This window comes from Pangasianodon hypophthalmus, chromosome 29, assembly GCF_027358585.1.
Source record: "Pangasianodon hypophthalmus isolate fPanHyp1 chromosome 29, fPanHyp1.pri, whole genome shotgun sequence".
Taxonomy (NCBI): Eukaryota; Metazoa; Chordata; class Actinopteri; order Siluriformes; family Pangasiidae; genus Pangasianodon; species Pangasianodon hypophthalmus.
The window spans coordinates 4532860-4555473 of NC_069738.1; the positions used below are offsets into that span (position 1 = coordinate 4532860).

At 38.8% G+C, this 22614-nt stretch overlaps 2 protein-coding genes across 5 annotated transcripts in view; one reads left to right on the plus strand and one right to left on the minus strand.

Annotated features, from left to right (window-relative positions):
* The window catches only part of gucy2ca (guanylate cyclase 2Ca), a 40245-nt gene extending 30208 nt beyond the window's left edge, over window positions 1-10037 (plus strand). The window contains exons 17-27 of the mRNA XM_034301410.2: window positions 980-1112; window positions 1273-1410; window positions 2707-2795; window positions 3351-3442; window positions 3603-3761; window positions 4901-5093; window positions 5620-5794; window positions 6035-6133; window positions 6369-6463; window positions 6575-6651; window positions 7944-10037. Of these exons, the coding sequence (XP_034157301.1) occupies window positions 980-1112; window positions 1273-1410; window positions 2707-2795; window positions 3351-3442; window positions 3603-3761; window positions 4901-5093; window positions 5620-5794; window positions 6035-6133; window positions 6369-6463; window positions 6575-6651; window positions 7944-8118 (1425 nt within the window). The 3' untranslated portion in view covers window positions 8119-10037. The remainder of the gene's footprint in view (window positions 1-979; window positions 1113-1272; window positions 1411-2706; window positions 2796-3350; window positions 3443-3602; window positions 3762-4900; window positions 5094-5619; window positions 5795-6034; window positions 6134-6368; window positions 6464-6574; window positions 6652-7943) is intronic.
* A 392-nt stretch (window positions 10038-10429) lies between these two features.
* LOC113534511 (nuclear body protein SP140-like protein) lies at window positions 10430-21907 on the minus strand. Of its 4 annotated transcripts, XM_026927374.3 has the most exons (12): window positions 21685-21896; window positions 19642-19820; window positions 16201-16308; window positions 15130-15263; window positions 14860-14913; window positions 14566-14620; window positions 14147-14311; window positions 13258-13431; window positions 12983-13116; window positions 12412-12480; window positions 10855-10982; window positions 10430-10733 (listed from the first exon to the last, which is right to left on the minus strand). In XM_026927374.3, the coding sequence occupies exons 2-12, from the start codon at window positions 19811-19813 to the stop codon at window positions 10670-10672; spliced, it is 1257 nt and encodes a 418-aa protein (XP_026783175.3). In that variant the 5' UTR covers window positions 19814-19820; window positions 21685-21896; the 3' UTR covers window positions 10430-10669. The 4 variants fall into 4 exon arrangements, with proteins under 4 accessions (XP_026783175.3, XP_034157378.2, XP_026783178.3 ...); XM_034301487.2 differs by lacking the exon at window positions 12412-12480 and having other exon boundaries at window positions 21685-21907; XM_026927377.3 differs by lacking the exons at window positions 19642-19820; window positions 21685-21896 and adding an exon at window positions 18586-18723.
* Window positions 21908-22614: the final 707 nt, after the last annotated feature.

Below are 22614 nucleotides of genomic sequence, written 5' to 3' on the forward strand. Positions count from 1 at the left end.
GAAATGAAACAATGTTCCTCTCGGACCATAGTGCTACATAAAACAACACAAAACTACATGAGACTACACAGAACTAACTAACGACAATACAGACCTACACAGGACTACATGAAGTGCACGTGAGCTAATACAGATTTCCTAAAACAGGACAATAGGCACAGTAAAGGACAGAAGGTCAGGGGTTCAAGCCCCAGCACTGTGAAGCTGCCACTGATGGGCCCTTGAGCAAGGCCCTTAACCCTCTCTGCTCCAGGGGCGCTGTATCATGACTGACGCTGCGCTCTGACCCCAACTTCCTAACAAGCTGGGATATGTGAAGAAAAAAAAGAATTTCACTGTGCTTTAATGTATATGTGACAAATAAAGGCTTCTGCGTATGTAACAGTATGTAAAAGTTATAACAATATAATAGTAAAATGCTGTAAATGTAAACAATGTGTAAGCAAGCGCAATAAAACGCTTAATACTTAAAAATATAACTTGATTTGCTACAATTTTGGACAGACAACTTTGTCTGAACATGAACTTCATAGCAAGTTAGCACTGAGAAAAAAAAAAATCTACATGGCTACTACTTCCAGTAACAGCGTTTTAGTCCTACACACTTTTCCGTCCCCTTGTGCTGCAATTGTTCACTTGTTTTGTGACCAGGTCCCAACCGATATGATAATAATATCACTGATAATGGGTTTAAGGAGCTAAGAATTTCAATATCCGATAATATCGGCTGATAGAATGGTCTGACATTCTAATTAGAAATCATTATCTGTCATTATCAATCTGATATATATTCATCAGTCCCTAGTTAGGAACAGTTGTGACATGCAATTCAGGATCATAAGGAATCGATAAGGGTGTGTTAATAAGTATTAGAATGCACGTTAGTCAAAGGAGCAACAAACATGCCATAATTAAATGTAATGAATGTAAGTGTGTGTTGCTCTCTCTCTCTCTCTCTCTCCTCTGTTTGGTATATCAGGGTATGTCTTACCTGCACTCCAGTAATATAGAGATGCACGGGAGGCTGAAATCCACCAACTGCGTGGTGGACAACCGCATGGTGGTGAAAATCACAGACTTTGGCTGCAATACTATTCTGACACCAGGGAAAGGTCTGTTATATACAGTAGTCTTTTTACTTTTTGTATATTTCACATTTCTGTGATTTATTTATTTCTGTTTGTTTTGTTTTTTTCTGTAACATTTTCTACACAAATATTAAGAGTGTTGCTGAGGATCTTTAACACCTCTCTGTTCGTGTTTGTCTGACAGACCTGTGGACCGCTCCTGAGCACATGCGCGTGCTGGGGATCTCTCAGAAAGGAGACGTCTACAGTTTTGCTATAATCGCTCATGAGATCATTCTGAGAGAGTGTCCTTTCTACACTGAGAGCTGCTCCGATGTGGCAGGTAACACCAAAAAAAAAACACTAAATCATTAACTGGACTTCACTGGACCTCCTCATGTGCTGGCCGTGGGGCCAAATCTGTCCTGTCTGACAAACTGCGAGCTTGTACGCAGACTTTTCGTGACATTTTAGATACAAAGTTCACTCCGAGATGTGAACTTGCATCATGAATCGATAGTGAAGCAGCTGCGGATGTGTCATTTACAGAGCGGCAAGTGTGAGTCCCGATTTCATTTTAATTCGATTCAATCCAATTTTATTTGTATAGCACTTTTAACAATGGACATTGTCACAAAGCAGCTTTACAGAAATAAATAGATTCAAATTAAATTAAACCAAAATAAATTGCAAATATGTGACTAATGAGCGAGCCAGAGGCGACAGTGAGACGATATGAGGAAGAAACCTTGAGAGGAACCAGACTCATCTGGGTGCTAACGGATAGTGCGGTTATAAATAAATATAACTTCTATAACTGTGTACTATATGAACAAATGGTGCAAATGTGCAGCCAGTAAATTCATTACAGTTTTCACATGAAGTCTGATTTGTTAAATCTATCCACCGTCCACTGATGGAGTCCTGAGTACAAAACCGCTCGTGGCAACCGCAGCCCCAAAGCCACCACAGCAATCGCAGTCACAAGCCATCACTGATCTTCACTTTAAACAATCTAAAATACAAACAGACGTGGGCACAAAGTGCACTTTTCCTCTCAAGCTCTTTATTGCTTTATGTGAACAGAGCATGTGTCATTACTGGCACAGAGCACACAATCTATCATTCGGTCAGTTACATAAGAAGCGTTTTGCACAAGATGCGAAATGAAAAGCAGGACGAAGCAGTAAAATGGGGCTTTCAAGTGCATGTTCGCTCATCCATAAATAAAACCCAGTCGCTCAGGTGACGGTCATCAGGTTTTGCATCTTTCCTTCACTCCAACAACTTTTTTTTAACTATTTTAAAGTTATTTATTTTAAGCTAAGGTTTTAAATTCTGAAATCATTTTGCCATGAACGCTAATCACAAGTTTAAATCCTGATTTTAAAGGCAGAAAATCTCTCTGGAATAGAGAACACAAGATCAAAATGAAGGAAACCATTTTAAATCCATCCATTTAAATCTGCTTTTAAAATTCAGATGCAATTAAAATATCGGACGCAAGCCCTGATGTTTTCGACATGTAAGATACTGTCAGAAACATGTTTGGAGGTTGGAATAGATGGTACTGTTACATATTAAACCGATTTACTCTGAAGAGTGTTACCTCTTTTCTCTCCTCACCTTTACTCTCTAGAGAAACTGTACCGAGTTCAGTGCCCGAGTGGACCTAACGTCTTCAGACCTGACCTCAACTTTGAGACTGCTGGAGAGAAAGAAGTGGAGGTACGATGTGGCTAAAAACACACACACACACACACACACACACACACACACACATACAGAACAGAAGGGGAGGGACTTGTAGCAGATAACGGACAGAATGGTTCTGACACTGTTGTTTACGTCATTTTAACGATATATTTCCCCTTAACAAACCTCTCACCTTCTATGCTTAATTGTCTACACTGGTGTATATTAGATCATTTTTGGGGGGATTTTTTCCCCATTTTCTCACTAATTTAGCGAATTCCAGACCACCAGCCAGCTCTCCCATATCATACGACATAAGACTAGTACATGCTTCCTCTAAGACATCCTGTGGCCAGCCAACCACATTTTTTTTTCGAACTATTGCTCATGCTACATTACAGGGCAGCTTAACACACTCGAAGGAAACTGCTATCTGCCCTCTTCTGCATATGAGCCCACAGATGCCCACGATTTTCTTGTGCTGCTGTGAATAACAGCGGAGTCAGAAGTGCAGTAAACAAACTTCATTATCCTTTTGAGCAAATGAAATTAAGGACTTCTATTTCTTTTTTTTTTGTCCGTATGAAGCTCTATGTGCTGATTAAGAGCTGTTGGGATGAGGATCCGGAAAAGAGGCCAGACTTTAAGAAGATAGAGAACTCTTTGGGGAAGATCTTCAGGTTTGTTTTAGTCCAGCTGAAAGAAAGACGGACTTGCATACTCAAATCTATTCCAACATGTTTTAACTGAGACAGAAGGACATTTAGATCCTCTGTCAGGTCATCTATGTTTGGGCGTTCAGTGTTTCTGTGTGCGTGATTCTTTTTTTTTTTTAAACAGTAACCTACACGTCCAGGCCAATGCTAGCTACATGGACAACCTGATCCGACGGCTGCAGATGTACTCACGCAACCTGGAGCATCTGGTGGAGGAGAGAACCGCACTGTACAAGGCAGAGAGAGACCGAGCTGACCAGCTCAACTTCATGCTGCTTCCTGGGTGAGATGAACACTCTCACACACACACACACACACACACACACACACTCACACACACACACACACACAGTTCAGGAATGACAATAACTATATCACAAACAATAGATCACAAATGATAAATAAGGAATTAAACATAAGGGAAGTAGGAATTAAACATAAGGGAAATATTTTATTCCTCTTATACCAGGACAGTTTGCCAACGACTCCAATTTAAATTTTTTTTTTTTTGTGAATGATGTGTTGTGCTGTTTATCCATTTATAGCTAAATGTTGTGGAAAGTGAGCTCCCTTTCTCACTTACATTACAGCGGCTATAAACAGTCGTTCCCTCTCCAGCCGCTCGTTCTTCTCTCTCTTGAGTTGATAATAGAAAAAAAAAAACGCAGCTTGTCATGTTACAGAGAAACCACAAAGCGTAAAGTCCTGTGTCCTGAAGACTTTCCCAAGGCAGAAGACGTACTAACTGTGAAAAAGCGCTGAAACTGGAGACTCCTTCCATCAATGCTAAATAAACATCTCCTCACAGAAAACTTCACCATATCAACGATTATATGTCTTTGTTAAAGAAAAACATGTTTTTTTAAATTCAGTTTGTTATCAGTCTTAGATTATTTGGCACTCTATACAAGTTCCCATGAGTGAGCTGTTACTATAGAAACAATGACATATAACAAGAAGTGCGTTTATATAAACCTGTAATTTGAATTACAGCTGTTAGAGAAAATTTATCAACACCTTTCAGCAGTGTTCGGAGATAAATCATAATAAACCATCAGGCGTACTGTAAATGCTTTCTAAGGACAAAGGTCCTGGCTTGATGACGCACACGGCATGTAGTCATAAATGTTAGCGTCCATGAAAATTTTAAGGAACAATACTTTGAAAAAACAATGCAAACAATGGAAATTCTATAGTTTTGCACTGGATATATAAGGCTAACTACCAAATAAAGGATATAGCCTCTGGGTTTAGCATTATACAAATTACATTTGAGGTGAGGGGAGAATTAGAATAAAATTTATTACTTCTGATGCAGTTAGCAAAGGTAGCACATAGCAGGTAGTTTGTTTCATACTTGAGCAATTTAACTTTCTAAAAAAAAAAAAAGCTTTATTCTGATTTCTGCCCACACACTCGCAGGCCTGTGGTGCGCTCCCTGAAGGAGACGGGTTGCGTGGAGCCAGAGTTGTTTGATGAGGTCACTATTTACTTTAGCGATATTGTGGGCTTCACCACCCTCTGCCACTACAGCACGCCCATGGAGGTGGTGGACATGCTCAACGACATGTACAAAAACTTTGATAGCATCCTCGACAGCCATGACGTCTATAAGGTAGTAACACATACACACACTCACACACACTCACACACACACACGTAAGTTATGTTAACTCTTTATGTTAAGGCCTGTTTTGAAGATGCGCGTGTTGAAGTTATTTGTGACGACACACTCCACAGTAGTGGTTAATGGCTCATATGAAAGTAGTTTTTTACCTAGTCTACTAGGTTTAAATGTTATAATTTTATTGTGGCAGTTGTATACGGTGTTTTCCTATCAGAAAATCTTTAGTTGTGCTGCCCGTTTTATTTGTGGAGAGATTTGAATTGTTTGCCCTTATCACCAGCAGCTAAACACAGAGTCACGATACTCTACACACAGAAACCCAACAGTGTCCTGACGAATCTTATCGACAGAGCTACAGACTTTGTTTATATTGATCGAAAAATATCCGATAAATCGATTTCATGTCAGTTTACCGTGAGAAAGGGTTAACAGGATACAGACATTTCCCCCTTTTTCATGATGTAAGGACATATAAGATATCAAGGCAGGGTTTTTACACTTTTTCAATCTCAAGGTGGAAACTATAGGCGATGCGTACATGGTGGCGTCTGGTCTGCCTCGGCGGAATGGGAACAGGCACGCGGTGGACATCTGTCTCATGGCTCTGGATATTTTGGAGTTCATGGGAACATTTCAGCTCCGGCACCTACCAGGAATACCGCTGTGGATCCGTATAGGCGTCCACTCAGGTACTCGCACACAACTTCACACCTTCAATGAAAAAAAAGTATGACACAAAAAATTAACGTAAATGAAATGGAACTATCCTCTGAAAGTTCAGGTACTTAAAATTCAAGTACAGAGGGTATAACGTAAGCCCACAATGTGCAGTTCAAGCCTTTTGGTGTCACATTTTGAGCATTTTGCTGCGACATATCGTCTGTTCCTGAGCCTTAATTTACATCCTGATATGATCACGATGTGTGTAGGACCCTGTGCAGCAGGTGTCGTGGGGAACAAAATGCCACGGTACTGCTTATTTGGAGACACAGTGAACACTGCTTCACGAATGGAGTCCACAGGACTGCGTAAGACACTCACACAGTCATATTCACACACATAAGAAAGGGTTTTCGCAAACCTCACTAAACTTAGATCAACAACTTTGATTGATGGTCAGGCTGGTGTCTCCATGTTGTTTCGATGGATAAAACCAAAGTCCCACCCACCCAGATAGATGTGTTCGAATATCCAGTTCACATTGTTTTTAATAAATGTCATTTAATTTCATTCTGTTATTCGCTATATTTATTTCCCACACAGCTCTGAGGATCCATGTGAGTCAGTCCACAATTAATATCCTACAGAGGACAGACTGTCAGTTTGAGTATGAGGCAAGAGGAGAGACCTTCCTCAAGGTGAGAGTCAGGATGTTGTAGTACTGCAAGCGGTAAATTCTACTAACCGGACTCGCATGGAAGCATTTACTGTATGCAAAAATGTTTGTAAGGAAGTGTATTTCTTTTAAGGGTAAAGGAAAGGAGATGACGTACTGGCTGAAAGGTGTAACAGGACAGAAGTACAACCTGCCCACTCCACCAACAGCGTAAGAAAACATCTCTAATTTAAAAAATGAGTAATACATGGACAAATGCTGCGTTATCGCAAGACATTTGTTATCACGGCATTTAAAAAAACTGTAATGCATATCATGTTTTTGTCCATATGCTGCAGTTCTAACATTATTATAAATTTTGTATGTATGTGTTGAAAATGGATATAGTATGTTTTATTTACTGCACATTACAAAAACAAGAAATGCTACAATAAGAACCAAACTGGACCTGGGGATCTAGCTACAGTTTATTATCTACCAGCTTGAGAAACAACTGAAACAGTGACAGTGACGAGAGTTAAAATGACTGTCGTAATTACAGTGTGCAGTCACACCATTGTTACGGTTACCGTGAAGAAAGCCGAAACTGGCCGAATCGTTAACCAGCTAATGATGATGGTATGTAATAGGGAAGGGTGGTTTGAAGTTGAAGTTTTGAAGAAGCCTCATGCAGGTTTGAAGTTTTTTTCTGATTGTGCCAGGAAATGCTCTGAATCCTCAGTGTATTGAAAACAGTGACATCTTGTGGTTTGCAAAAAATTATAGCAAAGATAAACTCAAGACCGTTGATTAAGCTGCTTCAGATAAAGCACACTTCACTGGTGAAGGCTTTCAGTCTGAATGCCACTTGTTGATTATCTTCTCATAATCTCATTTACTTATTAACATGACAATAAATACCAATATGATATATTATTATTGTCATTGTGATACAACTAGTAGTAACTCGTGGTACAGCTCAGCAAACTGAACCAATAAAACCAGCAGTCTGTGCCACATACAACACATGAAGTAAGGTCGGGTTTCAAACCTTCCGACACGCAAAACGAAGCAGTTTGCGTGATTGGACAGAAAGCGAGGCCTCATTTGTCATCGATCATGTGATTCTCTGAAAATGATTCAAGCTTCGATGTGGAGCTTCAATACGATTTCATTTACATACTCGAAACGCACCTCTGTATCAAATGTAACGTCACTAGTATATGACCAACGATAATGAAAAGAAGATGAAAAATCTGTATATTCATTTCAATTCCAATTTAATTTCATCCAATTCACAGAAAAAGTGACTCAATATACAATACATGTAGGTTATTAATGCGTTATTAAGAAAATACCTGCATGTAATCTGAATATGGGAACTACAGGTAGCTGATTCTGGTACTTTGTGCACTGCGTGTGGAGTTTACAACAAACACGTTATCATAAAGAGTAACAGGGGAATACGGAATACACACACACACACACTCACTCACTCACGAACTGTGTGTTCTGTTTCTCAGAGAGAACTTCCAGCGCCTGCAGCAGGACTTGGCCGATCTGATCGTCTCCACGCTTGCTAAACGAGGGAACGAGATAAGAAAAACTCTCTCCACACGCCATCGCAGGAGCCAGAGACACGGCAGCGACGGCTTACCCGAGTACCTGCACCTGACTGACCCCAGCACTTACCTGTAGCTCATACACACACACACACACACACACTACTAATCCCAAAAATTGGATGGACAATTGAGTATTAGGATCAGACTCAAAACCCAGTTTTGCAATCCCTCTGCTCTGACACAGTTTAGCTCATCATATGTGTGTCCAACAAAATGCCAGTTTGCGTGCGAGACGCGAGGACAGATCCTCCTGAAGGTGAGAATTAGGATATGATGTTTTCCACTTAAACATCCCTATGCCTTCATTTGCATAACATTCGATTACTGTTTCAGTCATACAAGTCATTAGTTACTGCTATCGCGGTCCGCTGCAGCGACAGAAAATCAGTCTGTATGTGTTTTCATTTTTTGCATTAATCTCAGTAAAAAAAGAAATCAGATTTATTTAACAAACAAACTTTTAAAAAATTGGCACATGATTTAAATGTGTACAATAATATTTTGGCTATTTATTGGAGCCAGACAGTTTTTTTTTTCTTCTATTTTTCATCTTTCCAACTATAGAACCCTTTTTTTATTTTATTAAAATTGTCATATTCCCATTGACATTATTTATATAACTCTGAGTTGTGATTTCCACTATTGCAACAAAATTTGAAAATCGCAGACCCCTTAATGAACCCTACGTTTTGAGAACCATGAATGTAATATTCTCTGCTTATCTTATTCACGCAAATACATGAAAGCCAACTGATACATGGAATTAATCATGCTTCAATAGTTATCATACCTGTAAACAAAAATACCGCTTTATGTGAAATATCAAGCAGAAATCACCAACGGAAATCTCCATTCTGAAGAGAAAGAGTGCTGTATATAAAACGTCATCTTTACACTGTATACTTTTATATATAAGGCGTGTCATGGCTTCTGTATGTTCTCAGACACTCATGTTTAACAGACTGAAGGTTCTCCACAAGGAGGCGCTAGTTCATGAGCACACGGTTCTCTCGTCATGCGACAGGTGCGAAGAACGTGCTTCTTAGTAAGGTTGGGAGTTTCGGTAGACTTTGTATCAAAGGTAGTGTGTGTGTTCTTGCTTTCTCTAAGCCCATTAAGTACACTGTAAGTACATTAACCGCACCATGTTAATAAACGAACATGATCAAAATGGACACGTGTTATAGGGTCAGCCGTGCACGCAAGATTGAATATAAAATAAACGAGGTTTTGCAGTCTTTTTTTTTTTTTTTTTAATGGCTGCAAGTCAGCAAGTGGATGTTTTTATAATGTTCTAGAAAAAAAAACATTTTACATGTACGAGTTGCAGCGCTGTGGTCTTCGGTTGCCGTTCTATCGTCAGCATGAGGATCACCAGGACGTTTAAAAGAGACGTTATATAAGATTCAGATCTATAAACACGTCGCTTAGGAGACATTCAGTAAAAATGTTTTTTGAAATATCATGTGTGGATTTACGACTGGATGAAAGATGGCAAAAACAACCCAGAGTTCAACGGCGTGTCGCAGATTACTCTGGTCAGCTCTGTGCTTCGTTTTTGTGGTTTATGTATACTTGTAAAAAAAAAAAAAAAAAAAAAAATCAACGATTTTTAAAATTGAGGTTTAAGTGTACTTGTAAAAAAATTTTCCAAACTCTTACTGTTGATGTCTCTCTTTGCTCTGTTGTGTACAGTATCTGATTCTGTTGTGTGATCAGGATGATTGACAGCATAGTGCTCCAAATGACCTGTATTGAGTATTTTTGTTTATTATGTACTATATAAAATTAAATATATAAAACTATAAAACTTGGTAAGTATTTTTATCTTTTTCTTGCCTATTATTTGCTAACACACCAAGCCATGACGAGTCCTGCTTCTGGACATCTCCAATGTTTTCAGTAGCGTGTTCTTCACACGCTGTGATGACATCCTGTAGGACAATAGATATTTTTCCCCTGATGTGATCCCTAAAGAATATAATATTCATGATGTCCTGAAAAACAAAACAGCTACAAAGTATGTAGAAATGCATGCATGCAGGGCAGTGGTAGCTCAGTGGTTAAGACGTTGGACTTCTGATCAGAAGGTCATGAGTTCAATCCCCAGTACCGCAAAGCTGCCACTGCTGGGCCCTTGAGCAAGGTCTTTAACCCTCAACTGCTCAGATGTATAAAAAATGAGATTAAATGTAAGTCGCTCTGGATAAGGGCGTCTGCCAAATGCCATAAATATAAATGCATGCCGTAACGTGGGAAAGTATTTTACACAAAAAATGTGATCAATCTTTTTCTCCACTGAGATTCACAAAAACTGGGTGAAAAATGTCTGTCTAAATGTCTGTATTTCACAAAAAAAAAAAAAACAGTTAAAAATGAGTAAATACTGTAAAAAAAATATGTTTATTACTTTTGATTTGTAAATAATTCACAACCATCACCAGCAAAAAGTATCATGCAAAAAATATGATAAAAATATATATTTTCTAGTCAGTGAAATGAGCCCACACACACACACACACACACACACACACACACACACACACACACACACACTTGTAAAAGGAAAACATTCCGCACTCCAACAGTCACTATGATAGTCGTGTTTAAACATTCAGGACGGGTCATGAGCTCTTCTTTCTTGCACCTGGAACAGACTTCTTGCAGAAGGAACAGGTCCAGTGATCACTGCACACACACACACACACACAGATTAATTAAAAGATGAAAGCTTTTATACTGGTGTCATTCTAAACATCTAAACATCCCTGTGTGACTTGCTCTCTTTCTCTGTGTTATTCTCTCTCACCCGATTGTGTCGTCCCTTAAAGCTGGTTTGTGGCAGTGATGATGGAAGGCACGTGGACATTTGTCACAACACACCAGATCTCCATCGCGGTTGCACATAAAGCACATGTCATCATTGTTCTGATCCAGCTAGGGTTAAGAGCACACACACACACACACACACACACACACACACACCTATCATGTTTCTGCTTCATGAAACTCATATAACAGAGCACAAACAAATCAGCTTCACCTGTGTGTATGCAAAGTTCCACCCACTAGTCGCTTATTTACATGTTACATGCATACGATGCGCCTCACTTTACCCTCATATACAGTTTATATTTCATTTACATGAAGCACATTCTAATTTAATGCAGGGTCTGTGAGAGTTAGCCGATACAAGGAAACACTGTTTTTTTTTTAAGTGTGTCGTGTTTTTATAAAGGCATCGATGGATATAATCAGGTTGAAAATTAAACCATTCTCACCATGTGAACTCTAATTATAGAGAAGCTTTTGCTTTTATATTCATTTCAGAATGCGAATAGGTCAGATTTAACTATAGATTTATTTAAAGATTTATCTTAAATATCCTTAAATATATCTCTAAATACAACCAAATTTCCATCATGAACAAATACACAAAGCCTTATTTTGTATCAGGGATTAGTAATGTTGCAGGGGACGAAAACTAAAAACGAAAAAAATTTCATCGAATGTAATCAAAAACGTGAAAAGAACCACTCCAATGTGACTTCAAGAAAGTATAGCCTAAACCTGAACATTTTTCCCCACAGGCCCAAATTCCTGTCCAGATTTCCCCGACTGGCTACCGGAAGATCGTTAGACAGCCGCTGTAGCCGGGTTTTTCAAACATGGCATGAACCTCTATAACAGAACATATTTCTCTACGCTTCTGCAAGCAATGATTCACACTGCAAAAGTTCAAGGATGCTCTGAGAATGTAAAAAAATAAATAAATACACGTTTCTGGTTTTATTTATACCCTAGGCTTCCTATAAGAAGAGTAAGCCACCATATAAATAACATTATTAACTGTTTTCTCATTTAGTTCCAGATGGTTTCCAAACTAAAGAGCAGGCAGTGGAGCACTGGAGCAGAAACGTAAAAATATCGTTTCTGTTCAGAACGAATCAAAATGAAAAATAAAAATCGTTCGAATGAAAGAAATGAATCAAGCACTGAAAAGCAGGCTATCAAAATGAAATTGCGTCTAGTGTGTTTTAAGGTCGATATGAACCTTAAAAACATGCTGTCTCTCTTTTTTCTTTCTCTTTTATAATTAATGAATACTAAATATCTCACAGAAGTCGTCAACATATCAACAGTTACACACTTTTTACATCCATTTATATGAAGCGTCCACCATACAAGTCCCCGTGTAAGTTGTTACCATAGAAACAATAACGTATTACAATACGCACATTGATATGAACTTGATTTGCAGCTGCACTACTGTCAGAGCTGCTGTTATAGAAAATTAATCAACCTTAAAGCCTTTGTTGAAAGTTACTGCTTTAGGTGTTATCAAAAGGCTAAGAGAAGAGCATACCAGATGCAGAGGTTCTCCTGTGCAGATGGGACACTTGCAGTTCAACATGTGAGGCTTCAACACCCTCCTCTAGAATTAACATCAAACACAACAATGACGAACAAAACCATCAGTTAACTCAAGACAGCTTTGATTTCTCAGCTGTAACATGCAGGCCCAAGGGTGTTGCTGTTGCTCCTCACTGACTTCATGGAAAGGTTTTCGATTCGTTTATAAATCCATTCAAGAAATTCATGATTCTATACATGGCCCTGAAGAGCAAGTTAAAAAAGTTGAGGTCAACTTTAAATAAAAACAGGTGCCATTTCTAGTCTTTACTGACCACACCTAGTATGATTAATGGTGGCCATGTTTCGTGTGAGTTTTGCTACATTCCATAGTATTTGATTTAAAACAGGCTTCTTTTAAAAGGCTGATTGTATTTATAGTTGACTCTTGACTTGCACTTTGGGGGCACCATACACCGGCCAAATATCTGTGTTTTCTTATCATTTAGAAATATATGATCAGATTTGGACTTAATTTATGTCTTAAATTCTGGTGTTTGGGTGGATTCCAGATCGATCTTCACCATTATGAGCTTTCCAAGAGGAACACTGTGGCTTCTGATGTCCAGTCTCCAGTTTCCGCCGGGTTTGTTCTTGTTGAGGAAGTCCTCGGGCGTGAGCCAGGCGTCCTGCGTCCTGATGCATTTTCCACAAGTCTCTAAAACACAGGAGCTAACAGTTACACCTTAAAGTGTGGAAATGATCGAAAATCACTTTATACAGATCAACACAGCGCTGCTGATTGCTCAAACCTGACTGGTCAGAAGGTGTTGATTAATTTTTCTGTACACACACACACCTGTAGCAAAGCGGGTTACATGCAGAACCCCTCTCCCTTTGGAACACGTGACGTCAAAAGAGTCGCCACTGAACTCTCCCTCAGTGACCTGAACATCATCTTCATCATCGTCAGTGCTGCAGCTGGGCAATGAGCTCAATTCTGAGATGATGTCAGACTCGGACGTGTGACTGTCTACAAGCACATAAAGGCACGTGTACATTCATTAATGATACAGAAGATTTTATGACAGGACACATTTGTTAGATTTATGGAACCTTTATGGCCAGATTTTAAAACAAATTTTATCTTCTACCATTGTTTTACTATTGAGTTAACTTTAGAAATGATCTCCTAAAAAATCTTTCAGTTTTTACTTTTTTTTCCCCCAGAAGATGTTGATTAATTTTCTGTAACAGCAGCTGCACTATTTCTAGCACTTCAATTTTTTTTTTCGGTGTCACTAACTTCAAGAGAGAGAGAGAAATAAGAGAGGCTGTTGAGGGAACAACTGTTGATCGCTGCTATAACGTAAGCGAGAACAGGAACTAATACATTCCACAACCATTAAACGTACCTAAAAATGGATAAAAAGCACTACGCAAGTTATTTTAAAAATAAGAATTGTACTCATTGACGTATTTCTGTAATAAGAGGAATAAAACATTTCAGGATGTACTTTTATTGGAAAATAATCAACTCTGCTTCATCACATCACCCAGTCACTGATTATTTTTCTGCAACAGCATGACACGGGGTGTTTTATTCCTTCTGTAGACCATAGCGGTGCCTTATTATATTATTATTTATGATTATGTACTGTATTACATCTGTATTCAATTACGTCTATTACTGGAAAGGCACTATATATTAAAAGGGCTGTTTTAATGTTAAACACACACATACACACCTGTCCCTTTGGACAGAACCTCTCTCCCTTTGGAACACGTGACGTCAAAAGAGTCGCCGCTGAACTCTCTCTCAGTGACCTGAACATCATCTTCATCATCGTCAGTGCTGCAGCTGGGCAATGAGCTCAATTCTGAGATGATGTCAGACTCGGACGTGTGACTGTCTACAAGCACATAAAGGCACGTGTACATTCATTAATGATACAGAAGATTTTATGACAGGACACATTTGTTAGATTTATGGAACCTTTATGGCCAGATTTTAAAACTAATTTTATCTTCTACCATTGTTTTACTATTGAGTTAACTTTAGAAATGATCTCCTAAAAAATCCCCCAATGGTGTGTGTGTGTGTGTGTGTGTGTGTGTGTGAGTGTGTGTTTGTGGCAATGAAGTGAAGCAAATAACAGACACTAACTTCTGCCATATCTGGTACTTCTTCTGGTCCGAATCAGCTCCCTCCTGCACTTTGGCTAAAAGAACAAACACATACACACACACACACGCACACACACACACACACACAAAAATCACTGCACATAAATTTAACACGAATGATGAAAATGTACGATAAATGATGACAGGAATGGTGCTGTTTCTCCAGTCACAGAAAACTTAACCATTATGTTCAAATGATCTGTTTTTGTGCATTTTCCTAAAAAAGAAGACCAGAGTGGGAATTATTATGTAACACAGTAAAAAGCTGCAGTACCTCTTTATCCCGTGAGCGCTTCGTTTTAAACGATGGACAGGGAAGAAAGCCCTCCTACAAGCAACACATTGAGCAGAACAATTAGAGCAGCTTTAGAGACAAATAATGTAGATAAGTCATGTGCTGTATATCGTGGAGATTTTTGTCGGTTATTCAGGCGTTCCTCATTGTGAGAGTTTTCATGTAAGGAGTCGGGCTGGGACTTGCGGTTGTGTGTTGTAGACGTGTGAGCGCTTTGAGTGTGCGATGTTATATGCTGTGGCTGTTTACCTGTATAAATGTTTGCAGCGGAATCTGATTGTGCAGGATACTAATCTTCCACTTTTTGTTTTTCTCCTTTCCTCCAAACTTCTCAAATTCAGTAGGGGTGAACCACTTATGATTAGACCAGATGCACGGCTCACCTACAGCGAGACGCGGATGTAGAGAAAGACAGACAGAAAGAGAGAAACAGACAGACAAAGAGAAAGAGGTTTGTAGGTTAAACGTCATATACTATATATACAAAATGTACAATATACCCCCATTTCATGAATTCAACATAAAACGTCATGCAGAAGGAAAGCAGTGTCCACCAATAAAACTTTGCTAAGAGTACTGTGTGCAATTTGTGTAAAGAAAACAACACAAATACATAACTGTTATTGTTACTATGAATATTTTCCAATAGCGGCATTTCAATCCTCTTAAACCACAGCAACCTGCCAATATTTCCTAAAGAATGACACACTACATTTCTAGCAGTTCATAGTCATTATTGTGGAAAGTCTGCAGTACAGGTTAGTTCCTGTTCTCACTTACGTTATAGCAGCGATAAACAGTCGTTCCCTCATCAGCCTCTCTTTTTTTTCTCCCTCTTAAAGTTAATAAGGCAGAAAAAATGCAGCTAGCAACATGTAAACTCATCTGTCCTGAAGTTTACAGCTTTACCTCAGACCAGTACAAACTGCTAACACTGGAGACTCCTTCCCATAGATGTTCAGTTAACATCTCCTTACAGAAAACTTAACCATAGTAACTATCACACATGATTTTAAATCGTATAAGTGGAGCATCCGCCATAAAAGAATGTGCTTTTAATTACAGATGATGTAACTGTATGTCCCCCTTTCACCTCCTTTTTCAAGTTTCTTCCTTCTTCTTGAACATGGGCTGCTCGAGTCACTTTGGTTTCACTTCTTTATATGGTTTGGTAATCAAGGTTTTGGGCTAGTGTGGGTTTAAGTTAAGAAGAGGGTTAAAGACTTCGAACCCTGCGCTCTTTCCTTGAAACAGATCCTCACTGAATAAATTTGTTTACCCACTAAATAAATATAAATAATTAACTGTAGTAAAACTTACTTTTCTTAAACTTATCTTTGTATAGCGTGCCTTCTTTATTTCCACATGTGACAGCAAGCCTGGGTTTCTTTTTGAGGCTCTCTCCCAGTTGCTTACGGACCGTGGGACCTGTGTTATAAAAAAAAAAAAAAAAAAAAAAAAAAAAAAAAATGCAGCAGGAATGCACAATAAAGCCAAGTGAACAGGTGCCTGGGTCAGCTGTTCAAGCTATTAGAGACTTAACCTCACAAAGCTTTCTGTTATCCTACAGATTATATGTAATGCCATAATTTGAAATGGCAAGAAATGCTAAAACCTGAGTCTAAGCAGGCAAATTGTTTTAACCACAGACCTCTAAGACTTAGAAAGGAATAACAGACACAATGAATTTATGTGTTCCTAATTAAATATTTCTAGTTAGAGCTGTATGTGTGGTATCACATTTTACCATTACAGAGACACTGATCTCTACAGAACGACATTTTTTTGCAGGTTAAGCGCTGAAGGTTCCAGGTCAGAATGATGCAGAGCGACATTGAAGCATAAGCGACTGCAGCGTTTGGGATTTTTAGGCAGGACTGGCCTTCCAGAGAGGTGATATATAGAGGAAGATAAAGAATAACGACTACAGATTCCATTAAAGGTCTCTACATACACAGGAGTAATTAACACTTTTTAGCAAAATGTCTTCCAAAATTTTTCATACTTAATTTATATATGTGGTAGTGGTAATGGAAGTGGTAGCTCAGTGGTTAAGCTGTTGGACGTCTGATCGGAAGGTTGAGAGTTCAAATTCTAGCACCACCAAGCTGCCACTGCTGGGCCCTTGAGCAAGGCCCTTAACCCTCAACTGCTCAGTTGTATAAATGAGTCACTCTGGATAAGGGCGTCTGCCAAATGCCATAAATACATACATACATACATACATACATATATATATATATATATATATATAGATATAGATAGCCTTTAAGAATGCCTTTGACAAAAGAAGAACGTATTGAAATCATTCTCATGGCTGTCGCAAGGTTGCGATGGACGCACGATTACACTTATAACAGCAGGTGTGTGAACACGAGTTCATCATGAGTAGGAGAGACGACTCCGTGTGTGTTTACAAAGAAATGGCAATCATGCAGAGGAGGTTTTGTAAATAGCTGCATTTTGCTAAAAAGTCTTAATTTCCCCTATGCATGGAGACTTTTGGGACACCCCGTAGTTTCAATTCTTACTAACGATCCGGTGAGTCACCAGTTGTAATTTTCATGACTTCATACTTCACACAGAGACAAAATTCAGGTGACTTCCACAAACAGTATGACTCTTACTGATGGAGAAGCCACAACGCTGCACGAAGACATAAAGGGAATTGCGTTCTCGATCCGTCTGAAGTAGCGACATTTTGGCCATAAACAGCTTTAAAAACTGAGAAGTGTCTGGCACACAATCGTGCAAATTTGCCGACTCGTGCAAATTCCATCCTGTTCCAAATCAATAAACTATGTGTATTTTTTCTCAACAAAGTGATGGATGGAAAATTAAACAGTGTGCAGGAAGACACAGTCAAAAACCCACCAATCAATCACGCTTACTGCTGCAGTAAGATCTGCGACACCCCTGGGGGCGGGACATATACATTCTGGAGAACATTTAATTGGACGAACGCAAGATTGGTACAGAATGAGTCATCAAAACATTTTTTATAAAATGTTTTATAAAAACTTCGTATTTTTTCTAGATATAAAGAGTGTCCCAAAAAGTCTCCATACGTAGAGGACTGTGTTTGCCAGCACCACGTCGGTTGTGTCTTCATCAGCGGATGTTCGTGGACGTCCACTTCTCGGTTGGTCTACGACACTTCCAGTCTTTTTGAATTTGTTAATAAGTTTGGCATCACAATCTTCCGAGAGCTTCTCGATCCAGCCATGAGAATGATTTCAATACATTCCTTCTTTTGTCAAAGGCATTCTTAAAGGCTATCTGGAAAAAATCTATATAATTTAAACTAAGTATAAAAATTTTGGAAGACAATTTGCTAAAAAGTGTTAATTACCCCTGTGTATGGAGACTTTTGGGCCACTCTGTACTATCATATTGCTGTCCTTAGCACTAAGAGACAGATACAAAAAGCTCTGAAACACCTACTCTGAGTCCAGGTACCCGTACTGGGTTTCCACTGCTTACCCAGTACCATGCGAACCGAACCGGGACATGTGGGCGTGGCTAAAACTAGTGCTGAATATTTTTTTTCCTATAGGAACTAAACACTTCAGATTACTGCATTCCGACAAAGTTTCCAACTCTTTTCAAAAGGAGTCTAGATTTTTTTTAACAAATTAAACAGCACGTTAATGTTTCCGGTTTATTTTAATTATTTACTTGTAATAACTTTTAATTGTCGCTTACGTTTCTTCCCCGTGATCCAAGTCAAATCCGCCATCTTGCATCCGGAGGGAAAAATTCAAAATGGCTTCCCAGTCACTTCGTTTGCGCCCTAGATCGGGTATAACATAAGGGATCTGAACGCACTACCTAGTGCCCTAAGGAGTAGTGTAGAAAGACATTGGAGATTCAGCCTCAGAAAATACAAAGCTGCTTGTGTTGTGTGTGTTTTCAGCGTCGTGTGCTTGTGGAGCTCAAACTGGTTTGTAGTTTGACTGAAGATTAAAGACTAAACTTTTGGCACACTTGGCTGTGTCATAAGTGAACGTTTGTTCTTTATTTTCACTACCTGTTAAGGTTTTTTAAATCGTGCTGCCAACACCACGAACATTTCAGCAACTTCTGAGATGTTTTTACATTTGTTTAGTTGGATTTCAAAACTCGTGTATATCAAGTTCCCACAGGAGAACCTCCAGAGAAGCTCCTCATACATTCACTGGTACAGATAGATGAGTGATAAAGTGACACACACACACACACACACACACACACACACACACACAGTCTCAAGTTCCCACAGGAGAACCTCCAGAGAAGCTCCTCATACATTCACTGGTACAGATAGATGATGATAAAGTGACACACACACACACACACACACACACAGTCTCAAGTTCCCACAGGAGAACCTCCAGAGAAGCTCCTCATACATTCACTGGTACAGATAGATGATGATAAAGTGACACACACACACACACACACACACACACACACAGTCTCAAGTTCCCAGAGGAGAAGCTCCTCATACATTCACAGGTACAGATAGATGATGGGAAAGTGACACACACACAAACACTCTCTCTCTCACACACTCAAGTTCCCACAGGAGAACCTCCAGAGAAGCTCCTCATACATTCACTGGTACAGCTATATTATGGGAAAGTGACATGAAGTGACCACACAAACACACACAAACACTCACATACCCACATACATACACACATACATCCATACATACATACATACATATACTCACAAAACCCCCAGCTCGTATTAAAAACAGTCCTTGTGCTGACTTACTGCTTCTGAATCTCTTCTGACGTGAGGCATGGGGAGAGAATGAGTTCAGGTTGCTGCTTCTCTTCCCAGACCTCTGTCTCATCATCATCATGCTCTTCCTCCCTCGAGTTCTGGGCTTCAAAGGCTCCGAGTCCGAGTCTGAATCACTCCCAGACTCCTTGCTAATCTTCATCAGCCGTCTGAACAGAAATATCAAACTGGGATCAGTACTTTTTAAAAAGTTACAGCTTTATCACTGATGGCTACAAAGCGCTGGCACTGGAGACTCCTTCCATAAATGTTAAATAAACATCTACTTCCAAAAATCATCTTTTGAATGTTTTTTTTTTCTTTGTTAGCAATGCTGAATTTTCTAAACTGAAGGTATTGACTAATTTTCTGTAACAGGGACTTGTATAGAGGACGATTTACATAATCGAAGCCTAATCATAAATGGATTAAGAAAGCATTATGTAATGAAGAAAAACTTAAACGCGTCAATATGTTGTTTATGGAATAGACGGTTGTGTAATGTTTATTGGAAGGAGTCTCCAGTGCCAGAGCTTTGTAAGAGTTGGTAAGTTTCCCTCCACGGGACAAGATGAATGTTTTTATCTTCAAGAGAGAGAGAAAAAAGAGAGGATGATGAAGGAACGACAAGCGATAAGTGAGAACAGGAACTAACTTGTCTTTCAAACATTCCACAACATTAAATATAAGTATAAAAGAGTGAACTTTCATTCATTAATAAATAAAAAAAATGGAATTGTTGGCAGATTGCTGAGGAATAAAACACTTTTGGATGTGCTTTTATAGGAAAATAATCAACTTTAGGTTGGTAAGAGTAACTCCACTTTGCACTGGAGCACATCGCCCCACCCTGTCACTGACTAGTTTCCTTTAACTGCACACCCCAAGTGATTTATTCCTTACTTAAATAAAAAAGGTTTCTAATATGTTTGTTATTGACCTGTTAGTCGTCATAAATGAGATGTTTATATGGAAATGATAACATATTAGAACAACTGCATTAATATAAACCTAAATTAATCAACAACTTCTGAACAATCAGATTCCAGAATTAAACAGCACCTTTGGTATAAGCAGAATTATAGCACATTTATGAATACATGTGGCAAAAATTTTGTGTTTCTTATGTGGTTTTGTTAATAATACTAGTTAAGGTAATACAATGGCAATCTGCTAGGTAGCCCATTTTGAATGTAGGTTAACTAGCACACGTTATAAATCCTGAACGCTCGACCTCGGCCTACTTACACTCAGTAATCTGTACCGTATCAGATTAAGAGTTGTAGCAGTAGAAATATGATCGTCTGTAAAGTGCAGTAACATAAAGGGTGTAGATCCAGATAGATCAAATCAAAGCACAGGACAATCCATTCAGCTTAAATGAAGTATTATTTCACCACAATCCTGCAGTGATTGCAGTGGTAATTATGTAAATTATACACTACCCTTTAAAAAAAAATCAAACCACAAGCCCTCTGAACGGTGTCCAATAAATCTATTACATCTGTACTGGTATGTCTCTGATTTCATTGTTCAGAGACGTTAAGACCAGGAAGAAAACTCTTTCAGGTTGTGTGAGTATCAGTATTGGAAGCATCATTCTTTGCATCATTCAAACACACACAACTGCAGCAACGTCCCTGTACAGGAAAACCACATTTTAAACTCATTGGATGGCATAATTTCCTGTTTTTTTAAACCATAATTCATTTCATGTACCGAGTGTATGAAGAAGATTAGAATAAATAAACAAATTATACAAGAATTTAAGATAACCACTTTAAAAGAAAATAAGTGTTGTAATGAAGATTGCCTAATATTAATATCATGCACATCTGCTAGAAATAGTCCTGTAAAGCCGACAAATTCTTAATATTTCTGCAAAACTTCCACTCTTGATTGTCTCATACTGATCAAAATATAAGCTCTTATATTCTACAGCTGTTTATCAAGTTTGTCTCTGCTTATAGATGTCTATCATTTAAAGATATGATAAATACAATATCTGCTGTCATTGTATTATCTGATACTTACAGTTAGTGTGTGTATCACAGCTGCAGGGTGATGGCTGCTCACTGCCAGACTCCAATATGCTAAATAATGTCTAAAAAATCCAGCTGGCACACTCACGCAGATGGATGTTGGTGGTTAGAAATGATTATCAGAGTAGATATTCTGCAAGCTCTTATGACTGCGAGTCAGAAATGAAACCGAAAGAGGCTTTACTTCCTAACAGTCTGCATTGACATTTGAATATTGGGTGTTTCCGAGACATGGTGTAAAATAAAGACAAGTAGGATATGGAGGAAAAATGAGAGTAAAGTCTGAAAAAAAAAAAACATGTAGGAACATGGATAAATGTGGATCTGATAGACATGTACAGCTTCTTCATTTACACACTGTTTAAACACAAAGTCCAACTGATAAAATTTGTGTTCTCCCATGCCCCCCCTCCCTCTCTCTCTCTCTCTCTCTCTCTCTCCATGGACCATGGACTCTTTCTGTCCTCTTCTTGTCTTCTTGTCTTTGTCACTGTCTTTTTCTATCTTTCATACAATCTTAAACCCTTGGATGACAAGATTGTAGAGCGCATTCTTTTTTTCTGGTGAACGTGAACAGCAAACTCGGAAATAACTGACAAAGTTACATTTTCTTTTTCCCTTTTCACCCCTCTTCTTTCCTTCTCAATCCTGTGGCAAATGTCATGCCGGTCTGTCCTGAAAAAGTCTTGCAAGCTTTTCTGAGCAAACAGCATATATCTATACACTGATCAGTCATAACATTAAAACCACTGACAGGTGAAGACAGCTGACAGAGTGCCCACGCTGACCCTGTCCACCACTGAAAACACCTACAATGGGCACGTGAGCATTTGAGCTGGACCATGGAGCAATGGAAGAAGGTGGCCTGGTCTGATGAATCATGTTTTCTTTTACATCATGTGGACGGCTGGGTGCATGTGCA

Coding starts and splice junctions, on each gene's coding strand:
- LOC113534511 (XM_026927374.3), bottom strand. CDS start 19,813: ATGAAGATTAGCAAGGAGTCTGGGAGTGATTCAGACTCGGACTCGGAG. Junction 14,312..14,565: donor AAGTACCAGATATGGCAGAA/GTTAGTGTCTGT, acceptor ATGTGCTTGTAG/ACAGTCACACGTCCGAGTCT. Junction 13,117..13,257: donor TGTAACCCGCTTTGCTACAG/GTGTGTGTGTGT, acceptor CCTGTGTTTTAG/AGACTTGTGGAAAATGCATC.